The sequence below is a fragment of the Catharus ustulatus genome, chromosome 2, assembly GCF_009819885.2.
Source record: "Catharus ustulatus isolate bCatUst1 chromosome 2, bCatUst1.pri.v2, whole genome shotgun sequence".
Lineage (NCBI taxonomy): Eukaryota > Metazoa > Chordata > Aves > Passeriformes > Turdidae > Catharus > Catharus ustulatus.
This window is the reverse complement of record NC_046222.1, coordinates 4,501,841-4,514,958: the sequence shown is the minus strand read 5'-3', so window position 1 is coordinate 4,514,958 and position 13,118 is coordinate 4,501,841. Positions and strand designations below refer to the sequence as shown.

General features: G+C 46.4%; 1 protein-coding gene across 8 annotated transcripts in view; it reads right to left on the bottom strand.

Moving 5' to 3' along the window:
• Positions 1 to 4,902: 4,902 nt before the first annotated feature.
• The window catches only part of ILDR2 (immunoglobulin like domain containing receptor 2), a 35,473-nt gene continuing 27,257 nt past the window's right edge, over positions 4,903 to 13,118 (bottom strand). For 3 of the 8 annotated variants that reach the window (XM_033051384.1, XM_033051380.1, XM_033051388.1), the window contains 3 exons: positions 10,111 to 10,227; positions 8,536 to 8,746; positions 6,065 to 7,608 (listed from right to left, as the gene is read on the bottom strand). In XM_033051384.1, coding sequence (XP_032907275.1) covers positions 6,876 to 7,608; positions 8,536 to 8,746; positions 10,111 to 10,227 — 1,061 coding nt within the window. In that variant the 3' untranslated portion in view covers positions 6,065 to 6,875. The other 5 variants (XM_033051385.1, XM_033051381.2, XM_033051389.2 and 2 more) reach the window with 3 other exon arrangements.

Sequence of the window (13,118 nt, the reverse complement as noted above, 5' to 3'; positions counted from 1 at the left end):
GCCAAGCCTTTTGAATTCTAGCTCACACTTCTAACTCACATGCAGGTAACAGCACCTTGGAACTCCATTTGCTTTCTGAGTCATTAAATGCTGCTCCTCTCTGCCACTGCTCTCACCAAAGACAATGAAACCTCAATGCATTTGCTCCTGCTGTTTGCACTCCACAGCTCTGACTGCACTGCCCAGGGGTTGAAAACAATTCTGACCTGCTTTGAAATTATGTTCAGCTTTAATTTTTAAAATGTTTCCAGTAACCCCTCTGTTTGGGCTTGAGAGAGTATCTGGAGAGCTTGAGGTTTTGTTGTGGGCTTTCTGTAATTTTTATTTTTATGGGGGTAAGAGTGCCTTTTTACAAAATGCCACACATTCTGGTTCCAAACTGGTTGGAACCCCTAGGCACCACACTGAAGGCTGACTGGAAATAGCCAAAGGAAAGCAGAGGGGTCAGAGAGACATTACAAGCATGACAAAAAAATGACAGGCAAAAGGGAGAGGAGGTGATGGCCTCCCCTGGCAAAGGCCCCTGTGCAGGCAGGGGTGAATGTCAGAAAGAATTATAAAGGTCACAAGAGAATTCATATAGGAATCATGGCAAGCTCCTTTCTTTAGCATTAGCTAATCTTATTCTTCAGATTTTTGCTGTTTCTAATGCTGGTAAATCCAGCTGGCATTTTTGAGATCACATCAAAATGGAAGCTGCTCCTTCACATTATGCAAGACACCTTTTCAGATCTTCCAGGAAATGAGAAAGGGACTTCAGGAGCCCAGGTTACTATCAGGGTGGTTTCAGCATCACAGCTATTGTAGAAAGCACGTACAGCCAGTAGAGCCTGATGGAGATGCTACACCACAGAGGTTTCTGGAATTATAGGGGAAAATCTGCATCACCTGGCAGATGCCAAAGGCATCTTTGCCCCTGGATTCTAGTTTGCTCCAGTAAAAAATGGGCTAAAGCCCCTTTGGCTTTTATTTCCTCATGTTCCAAATGCTGTACTTGGTGACCAAGAAGGGATCCTTACCCACATATTGAGGGAAAGCTACCTGAAGAAAAGGACAGCTCCATGCAGTTTCTCAACAATCTCCACATCATTAAAACTATTTTCAGAATAGCCCAGGCATGATGAACACCCTGGTGCTGCATTTATGTACCCAGAACAGTTTGTGGCAAGGTTTGACTTGTGATTGCTCCTGAGAGGGATCTCTCCCAGCAGCTGTCCTTCATCTCTCAGAGATACAGTTCTGGGATGCACTGCACCCCTGACCCAACTCCTGTAACAAAGGTGGAGATGTTACAGCTCCAGTCCCCTGCACCATATGCCAGCACAAAGACCTGAGTGATTCTGGCTCCCTGTTTCAGCTTATAAATGTTGAGAGTTTTTCAAAAATGTAAAGTATTCAAAGCACTAATTTTGTTAATTTTCCATTTCAGTGGAAATGGAGTGTTCTGAGGATGTTCACACTGAAGCCACCCATTGGAACTTTTACAATGTACTTTAAAGGAATTATTAAAGGGAATGATGAGAAGTCATTAGCATTGGTATTTATTTTCCATTCCATTATGTCAAAATCTCTTTTCTTTTCAGTAGCCAAGATCTCTTTTTTTGACAGCACAGCCAAATCTACTGCTAAAGTTTGATCCTGCTTTTGCTCTAGGGGCTCTTTTAAATTTTTACAGGATTGTCTCATTATCTGTTTTCTTAGCAAGTCACTGTTGTAATGCTGTGATTTTAAGACCAGAAAACTCTCCATGTCCTTGACATGACCCAGACATCCATATCCAGTAAGAAAAGGATTTTAATTTTATACCAGCCATAAAAACTCATCACTGGAAAACTTATAATTTGAGACCATATAATAACCAGGCTCATTATTTCCCAGGGCCAGTATTCTGCAGGTGTTCTGAAAGATGGCACAGACACATACCATTACTCCTCTCCTGAAACATGAGGCTCCTCTCAGGCTGTCTGTCAGTCTCTGGCCCCCTGCTCCCCTGCTGCAGGAGTCACAGGTCATTAGGGCTGTGCAGCTGTGAAGATGCTTTAGTCACCCCTCACTTCTCGATTTGGTCCATTTCCTGCTGCTGCAGACACATTTCTAACGGGAAAAATAAAGGTGGCCTGAGGACAGACATGATCAGTAACTGAAAATTCCTGCAGATTTGTACAGAGATATGAAATCCAAAATTTTAGAGCAAGGTTGCTGCTGCTCAGATATGACTTCAGGGAATTAACACCTCCTTTTTTCTTCTGCAGCTGAAACTTGTATCATCTGGTAAAATTCACAGAATCACTAGTCATAAAATCTTCAATACTTTTCCAGGTACTTGGATTCAAGAAACATTTCGAAATTCTCACAAACAGTTGTTTGTACAATTAAAACAGTTTTCTTAAAAGAATTAGCTTGCAACTACTTATTTATAAGCTAGATACACAAATGGCAACTTCTTACACATGGTGTACAGATGCCCTAAAGTACCAGCACTGAACAAACAAAATTGACTCAAATAAACGAAGACTTGTATTTTTAATACACACAACTCATTCCTGAGGGCTTGATCAAATAAACTACAGTGACTGAGATAAGGGACAGAACATAACTTGAAATGAGAAGATTGTAATGCTCAGGCTTCCAGTATGATTTAAAAAACAGAGGTATTCAAAGTCTGTGAAACCACTGGTTTGGCCCCTTTCTGGAACAGTCAGATGCACTTTCAAATTTCTATGTCAACTGTTTCCTGGGTCTGATGGAAATGAAAGCAGGTTAAGCTCCCTTGAAACTCACGGCACAGGGGTTGCCAAGGCTTTCAGACTAACAAAACATCAACTTGCTAGAATCCTCGTATGTCAGAAATGAAGTGTTTGATTTATAACAGCATGTAGCTTTTGTCAAGGCCTCAGAGACCTCAGATGGCAGCCACCTGCCCACATCTTGCTAGCTGGGCTGTGATTTTCCTAAGAACACACAATTAATGGTAAAAAAAAAAGATGAAAATACTTAAAATGTTAATCTCTCCATAATACAGGTAGATGGTTGCTCTCCCTGTTTGAAAAGTTGTGGCACTCAGGCAGTCATGTCCCCAGCAACCTGGTAAAAGGGAAATATTAGACCTATATTAAAGGGATAAAAGAAGGCAGCCCTGGGAACTCTTGACCAATCAGCCTCACCCCTGTGCCCTGAAAGATCCTTCTGGAAGCCATCTCAAGGCATGTGGATGGGAGACAAGTGATTAAAGACAGCTGGCATGGCTTCACCAAGGACAAGTCACACCTGCTTACTTGGAGACCTTCTATGACAGAGTGACTGCACTGGTGGATAAGGAAAATCCATCTGATGTCGTGCACCTTGACTTCTGGCCTTTGACACAATCCCACACAACATTTAGTTTCTAACCTGGAGAGAGATGGGTTTGATGGATGGACTAGTTGATGGACAAGGAATTGGCTGGAAGGCCACATCCAGAGCATCAGTCAATGGCTCAGTGTCACTGGAGGCAAGGGATGCCATCCAGAGTGACCCTGGGACAGGCTTGAGGAGTGGGATCATGAGAACCTCACAAAGTTCAACACAGCCAGGTGTGGGGAGCTACACCAGAGTCAGGGCAACCCCTGGTATTGATACACACTGGGGGAAGAATGGACTGGGAGCCCTGAGCTGGACTTGGGGAACTAGATGATCTTTAAGGTGTCTTCCAAACCATTCTACAATTCTATGATTTTATAGTGGTGGATGAAGACTGGACATGAGCCAGCCACATGCTTACATCCTGGGCTGCATCAGGTTCAAAAGTGGAACCAGCAGGCCAAAGAGTGGAATTTCCCTCTCCTCCATTCTCTTGAGACCCCACACAGAGTACTTTGTTCAACTCTGAGGCCACACACACAAAGACATGTTCCTGTTAGAGCAGGTCTGGAGGAGGGAGACAAAAATGGTCAGAGGGGGTGGAACACCTCTTCCATAAAGACAGATTGAGAGAGTTGGGGCTGTTAAGCCTGGAGAAGAGAAGGCTCTGTGGGGATCTTAGAGCCTTCCAGTGCCTAGAGGGACCTACAAGAAAGCTGGAGATACTTTTTACCAGGGCACTGATTTTCAAGTATAAGAGGGTAATTTTAGGTTACATACTAGAAAGAAATTCTTTATTGTGAGGATGGTGAGGCACTGGAACAGGTTGCCCAGAAAAACTGCAGATGTCCCATCCCTGAAAGTGTTCAAGGCCCAGTTGGATTGGGCTTTGAGCAACCTCATATGTGGAAGACATCCCTTCCCATGGCAGGAGGTTGAAACTTTAAATCTTAGAATGTTTAAAGGCTACCTCTTGCACAAACAATTCTGCAATTCCACAATTGTATGTTCCTGCTGGCTAATCCCTCTCTGGCAAGAAGACCCAGGACTGGGATTTCCGAAATTACAGTCATCACTAGAGGAGTGTGGGAGAAGAACATCATCCTTTCATCAACTCACCTTCTCACATGAAAACTGTCATCAAATCTACTGGGTGAACTATCTGGCAAAGGAGCATTACAGAAATTAATGTATCACTTTTATGAAGAACTGCAGTGATGTTAATACATCTTGTTTTCCAAACAGTACTGCCAGTATGAGCACCTGAGGTCAGACAGCTTCCCAAATTCCCAGAGGAACAATAAAGATGTCATTTCAGAGGCTGATAATGTCCATAACACAACAGGGCACTAAGTTGTTTTTAGGTTTAATAGAAACACCTTAAAATGGACCTTAAAATGTTCCCATCATCTTCCCTCACATGATGATTTTAGCAGCTAAATAAATGACAGCGTAATACCCTATGAAAACCAGAATGTCAGGCTTCCAAACGATGTGAAGCACTCACTTCTAAATAAAGCTATTCCTGAGACAACAGCCACTAAAACCACATCCCAGCCAAAGTGAGTGGAATGGTTTTAAGTGAAAAGGATGACTCTCAAAGCTTGTATCCACCCACAGTGCTTATTCTTTTCCCACTGATGTTACTGCTCTCTTCAGTAGTAGTTTCTCCTGGGAAACTATTTCCAGAAAGGAGCGATACCAGTGGCACAGGATGAAGGTGTGCAGCTGCCCTTTCACTGAGACTGTCCCCTTTTTGCTTCCTTGAAACCTAAAGGCCACTCACTACAGTGGTAGAGGTGTCTGGTGGTGCTGGAAGCAGAGCACTAGGACGGCTGGAGCACTGCTGTTACAACAGTGGAGTAGGTACTCCAGCTTGAAGCTCTACAGGGTCACAGTCGAGCTGCAAGGAAATGCAACAGCATCAAAACAAAACACAGTTGGGGGCAGGGAGGAAACAAATCATGCTCTCATCACAATAAAAGCTACTTTGACCCACTTTCAAAACAATACATCAATCTCACCTGCAACTCTCATCACACAACGAACAGAACTAAATATATTGAACAAACCAGCTCATAATTGTCTCTTTCCCCATTCAGCCCTTATCAAGGTAACATCTCATCAGTCATTTTCTTACAGTATCTGAAAGGATGTGGATTTTCTTTCATGATTTAGGGACTGATCAGCTGGAGGCAGTCTGCAGTTGTAAGAACAAAGCCTCCTCCCAGCATGGGGGTGATACAAAAAAGGCTTTAAGCATGGAGACAATTTTGATCCAAACAGAGAACTGAGGAGACAGAGCAAGAGGTACACATGCCTCCCTCTGCACATGGGGCAGGGCAAGAGGCACAAAGGCAGCCTCACTTGTAGTTCAGGGCTGCAGGAACAGTAGACATGTGGCTGTCCAATACAGAGTGGAGGGCACTGAAAAACAGGGTGCCACAGAGAGCCCTAGCCTCATTTTCCTGGCAGACTCCCAAAGTCTGAGACTGAGTGCTGTCCACAGAGTCCATCTCTTACAAAAGCCTCAGCTCCCCTGGATGAAACAAAAAATTGAAACAGTCCATGGCTGATGGCTGCAAAGGTTCACAGAGGCATGTCTTGCTTGTTGCTCTGCATCTTCTCCACTGCAGTCACCTCATGATATCCAGCCCATCAACATGACAGGTCCACAACAACTTCAAACCACAAGGGACATCCTTGTTGGGAAATCATTCTGAGAGGAAAGAGAGAAGATTAAATGTCAACAGGAAAGCTCTCATTGGAAGAGACAAAGGGACAGACAAAGGTTTGACAGAGACACAACTAAACAGGAACAGCTTTGTCCACTCACAATCCAGTCCTCTCTCCCACAGCCAAGCTACTCTGCTGATAAGGTCTCCCTCATGCAGACTTCCCCAGCTGGGTTAGATGGGGGATTCCCTTCTCCAGCAACTACGAACTCATCAGTCCTCACTAGCCTGGACTGTGGCAGGATGTTCTTCACTTGCTGGTATGCTGGGTGAGGAATGCCTTTGGTATGAATGGCCCCCACAGAAGCCCATGGGCCCATGTACCCATGGGAGTCTGTGATCTCACCCCTTTCAGAAAGATGTCTCTTACATCATCCCCTGCTACCAGCTCTGTCCCAGTCCAGACAAGCAAGAGCCTCTCAACCCCTCCTGAACAAGGATCAAGGCCAAAGCAAAGCTCTATAATTTCTGTAAGGTCTGGGTAACTTCCCTACCACAATCCTCCTGAACCCTAGATAAACTCCCACCACCTTGGATTATCAGGCCACAGATGCCAAAGACATCCCTTAGCTCCTCAATCCCAGGCATACCTGCCTTTCTCCTCCATCATGGACTCCTGTGTCCATGGAGCTCCATGGAGGAGCCAGGAGCAGGAGTGTAGGAGTTCTGGCTTTCTGCCCCCACAGTTCCTTCCCCCCACCCCCCAGGGAGTGACACCCATATTCCAAGTGTTATTACCCTCCTGAAAAACCCCCTTGCCCATCAACTCTGGTTAGTAACCCCTGCCTGGTGGCTCTCCGCTCAGCCTATTTGGACCAGGACCACCAGACATGGCCTCACTGTTTTCTTGGGGTCCTTTTTCCTCTTCTTGTCAGAGGCATTGAGGTAGGCCTGTTCCCTGGCCCTGTAGGAAGGGCCTCGGCTCAGCTCCCTCTCGCTGTAGGGAGGCAGGCTGTCCTCCTCCTCCTCGTCCTGCTCGGGGGACGACGACTGCTGCGGCGGCGGCTGCGACTTCTCGGCTTTGTAGGTGGAGGGTGGTGACCAGGCATAGTATGTGCTGCCTCCCCTCTGGCTGGGCTGTGAGCTCAGCTTCGAGGGGGTTGCACAGTGGTCACCGCTCTCGTCGTAGCTCCGCGATTTCCTCTCCAAGACACTGCTGAGGTAGGAGTGATCGTATTTCTGGCTCCCTCCGGGCGTCCGGCTCACCAGCCGGGGCAGGTGCTTCTCCTCGTGGGCCCGTCTGCGGGGCGGGCTGTAGGACCAGCCCCGATCCGAGTCCGTCAGCGGCTCCCGGTTGCCCCTGCAGCGCTTGCTGTAGTACTCCTCCATGGAGCTGTCCTGGTGGGGCAGCGCCCCGGCGCCGCGCCCACCGTGCGACTCGGAGCGCTCGAAGCGCCGCAGCTCCTGGCTGTCCGCCCGCCGCGGCCGCTGGCTGTAGGACTCGGCAAAGGCCGCCAGCTCATCCATGGACACGGCCGGCACTCCCACCGAGAAACTCTTCCGGGACAGCATCTCCGACTTGGATCTCTGCTGGCTGCAACGGGGAGGAGGCAGAGTTAGAGGGCAGGAGCCAGCTGCACTCATCCCCTTGGCTGCCTGCACAGACAATGCAGGGAAACAGGCCCTCCTGGGGGCATCAATCATCTCAGCTTGTTTTTATCATCTTCCATAGGAAGAGATCTGTCACATCCTGGAAAACCCCAGTTCTCTCTGCTGACTGTAAAGGCAGCTTAGTGCAGATGGCTCAGGTTCTTCATGTCTAATGTTACCTGAGGTTAGCCCCAGGGTGCACCTCCCCTGTCCTCCAATATGCAGGGCTGGACCTGCTTCTCCTTCATCCTAGAGCTTGTAGGTGTATTTCCTGCTGGAAAAACCCAAGAACCCAGCTACAGAAGCTCACAGCAGGGCAGTTTAGAAGCTGATTTAAAGACAGTGAGCTGGTAGAATAGCCCAGTACTGAAGGAAGGAAATTCCTGCCATTGCTTTTGGGATACTGGGCTGCTTGAGGGAAGGTTGTGCTATTTCTCTTTCAAGTCCTTTAGGCCTGGAGCACCAGTCTAGCTGCACCAAAGCAGGAGGATGTGACTCCTATATAATAAAGCACACCAGCTCTGGGAAGTGCTGGAGACATCAGGCCCAGAGCTCAAGAGAAAGATTTGCACTTTCCCACTATGGGAAGGGTGGCTTGGCTCCCTATCGATCTCACTTTACATCCCACTGGGACTGGGGCTTGTACCTAGCTTTACCTAGCTGGGTCAGCTTCAGCAGGCTTGTGGCAACCAGCTTCATTCTGACCTCATCTAACGACATATCCACACTTCCTATTTCTCTCTAGCCCCTCTCTCCCGCTAAGCAGAACAAGGACAGCAGGAAATAGGGGACAGCTACCACTCCATCTGTCCCTTCTGCTTTCTTTACCACTTTGCCAGCTCGAGCTGCCCCCTGACGTGGTGTCCCTTACCTGTGCCAATAGCTGTCCCTCTCATCCCTGTAATCAGACACAGCCTGTGACCTGGAGGTGCTGCCTCCCCCCACGACTCCTGCCCAGTACTCGGCGTCGCCGTCCATGTCCCCCGCGGGGGGCAGAGGTTTCCTCCGCGCCTGCCGGTAGGGCTGGCGGAAGTTCAGGTCCTCCTCGTGCAGAGAGCTCAGCTCAGACACTGTGTTGTTATCTGCAGGAAACAAATTATATGGGCATCACCCGATGGCAGCCAGGCAGGGATTCTGAGGGTATCACAAATGGCATGAGGTGCCTGTGTTCTGAGTTCAGCCTTCAGAAGAGCTTCCCCTCAGCAGCACGTGTGAGCTCCCTGCCCTTCCAAGGTGGTCACCAAGCTTGGTGGGACATCACTACAGCACTACAGTTGTGCCACCTCCCCTTTTCCTGGTGTGAGACAGGCTGCCTCTGGATTTGGCCTGACTTGCCCAGCTAAAACAAAAGCAACCCCCTCAAAAAAAGATTAAGAGAAAAGTAAAAGTCTGTCTGAATCACTGTCAGTCTCTACCTCATCAAGCACACTGACATCTGTAGGGCTGACATACCAATCTGCAGAGGTCTTTTTATAGTAAATCTTGTGGGTGGAGAAGACTGTGTGCTCAGCAATGACTGTTTTAGAAGTACATATAATTTGTTCGTTATGCCTAATCTGTACAGAGCTTTGATGTAGTGTCATTCCTTAAAGCCCTTCCCTTCAATGATTTTTAGGATCTCACATGCCTGTTTTAAGTGAGCCTCTAGCAGTGCCTAACGTGGGTTAGATCTGTGTGCTGCCCACAGGAACTGAGCCCTGTCCAGAGGCACTGTCCTCTGCACACAGCAGCCACAGGACAAGGGGCAGCACTGCAAGCCCTCCCCACACACTTTGTCCCATTCTGCACCTCTGCCTCCTAATGTAGAAAAATCCTCACCTGAATTTGTATTGTGACACATATTCAGTGCAGCCTTGGCCTTTATTGAAGGAAATAAAGCTTACAAGAGGCTATGGGAAGACATTGAGGAGCTCCACACAGAAGCTCAGTTCTGAGTTTGCACCCCCCTGCTCCTTCTGCAGGGCAACAGGCACTCCAAACAAACTTCCTACTTCCTCCAAGCCATATTGTGGTCACTGCAGCCCATAAAACACACTTTCAATAAAATCATCCCTCTCTTATCTTGCCATGCTGGGAATTTACAGACACCACACTCCGAAGAAATTGTGAAAGCAATATCCCAGCTGTTATCACACCACAGGCTGTAGGAGGTATGAGTAGGGACTTGGCTTTTCAGATGCTGATGATCCCAAAGTTTAATTATATGAGAGGACAATTTTCATGAGCTTTTCAGTATCCCTCACTTTTCTCTAAAAATGATTAGGTAAGCACTAGACCTTGAAAATCAGAACATACCTGTAAATACCTAAAATCTAGACTTTATCCGTCCCAATTAGATTATCCTGGGGGCTGACTCTGTGGCAAAGCAAGTGAACTTTTAACTATTAATTTTCCAGTCTTTCTTAGGTCAGTGGGAAAAAAAAATCAAACCATGCTTGTTTCTCACATCGTTCTCGCATCCTCCTAGCTGGGTCAAACTGAGCCAATTCTTTCTCCACATAGTACAGCACCTTCATGGAATCCCTGTCCTTGTCAGTTTGGATCCTGTACCCCTTGCGCACTGCTGGGGAGAAAAAACAAAATATTAGAGGAAAACCCATGTAAGAGTAAGGAGCCTTTCCCACAACACTGCTTCTACAGTTGAGCTCACGTCTGCAGGCAGGTAGGCTGCGTCAAAACACACTGAGTCAGTCGCTGCTTCGCAAGATATTAGTCTACAGTGTGGGATGTGAAGTTGTAAGAACTTGCATCATTTTAAAAGTTTGCAAATGCCAAATTTGTGCAACCCAGTGCATCCAGTCACTGAGCATGGTGGGACATCCTCAGAGCACCTCAGCTTCCCTCGTGTGAGACAGGCTTGCTCTGCAGTTAGCCCTCTTTGCCCAGCTAAAACAAAAGCAACCCCCTCATTGCCACAGAGCGATTCCAACTCCCACAGATGATGGCAGAGAGAAAAGCAGAACTCATTTCTCCTTCCTCAGCACTACTGAAAGGATTTGTCATGGTATGGGAGAAGCAGTCCTAGAAGATCAGACTTCCTCTAAGCTCTCAGTCTGCAGGAGAAGCAGGTGGCTGAGCACTTGGGAGTTGGCACAATGCAAGACCACTCCACCCTCCCACCCCCCAGGAATTTTCCTCAAACAGGTTGAAGAGCGTGTGGCAGAAGCTCCAGAGAATACAGAAGGAAACACAAAGTCCCACAGAGCACATCACACTGCTTTGAGATTTATCCTGACTCCAGGGATGAGGCCAACCAGGTCACTGGTAGCTGTGAAACTGCTCTGGGATTCTTTACAAGCTTAACTTTACAGAAAAGGTATGTATCTTAGACATGAAATGCTTGACTTCTGCGAAGTTTGGACAGCTTTTTCACTTGTCCACGTGCCTGTGTGTGAAAAAGAAGGCCCTATATACCTGGAGACAAAGCAGATGTAACTCTTGCAGGTTTGTTCCATGCATACTTCACCTACTAACAATAGCTACAAACAGCCTGACTATCTTAAGACAGGTCTATGGTCAGCAAGAACTCCACATTTCCACTCTTTCTTTGAAGAAAATAAGGTTTTTACAGCAGATTTTTTAAGAAAAGTCTCAGCCTGGATCTATTTCAGGATTGACAGAAATTCAGGTCTAGCAAGAGAGGACTACAACCCCTCAAATTCAGCCTTATTAGAGAACCATCATAAGGACAATTAACTTAGCATTAGAAAATGGAGCCTGCCTGCCTTGCAAGGGGTTAACATGTTCCCTTGTGGGAATACTGCAGTGTTTCATGAATGCTCCTGCTGAGGAACAATTCAAACACTTGGACAGTGCTTCTGAGCCAACCTGTTCCTTCTGTTTTATCCCTCACCACCGCAACACATCGAGCTATTAACATATGGGTTCGGTAGTACGTCGCATAGTATGTGCTGTGTGGGCTGAGCAAGGACTTGGCAGAGGTATTCTTAGGCACCTCCTGTCCTAAACTGCTGTGCATGTGTCTGTGCACTAGGAAATAACCATGCTCTGCTTCAGGAATGGCTGTGCCATAGCAATGGGTAGAGGGATTCCTCCCACAACCCCACAGATTGCTTCAGATCAAAGTGCTTTACTGTTTGGACTGCACATGTATAAGATAAATGATTTTGAGATATTACCTTGTGTGTCTGCACCTAGGAATGGTATAGAATCTAAAAATATAGTAGGGGTCTACCAGGGTCCTTCTTTTAATGTGCCTCCAGACAGCTCAGCTGACAACAGAGTGTGGTTTATTATCCCGGTGAGCGCACAGTGGCTGGAAATGCAGACAGTGGTTTACAGAACACAAGGAATCCTGCCTCTGCCTCCCGAAGTGGAAACACAGCTGGTCTCCTCAAGTGAGGCTGGACTGACTGGCCTCAGAAGTGACAGCTCTACTCAGAATGAGCAGCAAGGGCAAATCTCCACCTCACCATCATGGCTGGTACCTCACTTCTGTCTGGTACCGTGCCAGGAAAGAGGCCTCCCACCATTCTTTCTTCTAATGTGCTCATTTATACACAGGCCAGCAAACCACTCTGACCTACTCATAACCTTTGGGGAACTTGAACAGGCAGCTTCCAGACTCTGTCTCACCAGAGCCACTGCTCACACTAAGCCTGTGCCAAACATCAATTTGTGCAACCTCTATAGCTCCTGGAACTGATGGAGAATTAGCTAAGCTTCACGCTAGCTTCATACTAAACTTGCTATTGCAGCTGTGTATCAAAAGGCAAATTAATTTCTTGGTTAGTTCTGCAAGTATCTAGAAATTAATTTTGGATTTTAACCTGCAAAGATGACAATGAATAGCTCATAAAAAGTATTTTCCACTACAGAGGAAGCAGTTTTGTCTCTACGTTTGTTTATTAAATACTTCTAATAATTATACCAAATGTTCAACTTATTAAATCTCTTCATTATTCCTTCAGCTGAGAACCAAAGATATTGTTTCTTCCTCACACTCTTCATCTGTAAATTGCCATAATCCTTTAATCAAGTCTGAATCATTTTAAGCCCATTTTAATTACAAAGAAATAAAATTGCAGAGATGTTGACCACATGTCCAGAACCACTTGCTGAAGCGAAAGCGCATGGAACATTCTTCCCATATTTTCTTCTCTTGAACAGTTCATAAATTTCTAATGTTTAATTTGTATTTAACTAGACACTATTTTTATTTTTCTGTGGGTGGAACCAACTCAGCCAAAACTGTAAGCTGTCTCCCTCACCAGAAAGGACAAAACTATTATTTTTTTTCAGACAAGTATGTTTAGGAAGTAAATGATGTCTCATCCTTATACCCTTTTTAGTTTGAAGATCTAGGACCAAAAGCTTCCCTGTGTGCAGAGTTTATAGGATCTATGCAAGAGTCTCTAGGTAACCACTGTGTTTAAAATAGAGCATAAATCCTAACTTATCTGTTGTCAACACTCTTCTAAATAAGAGAGCTAA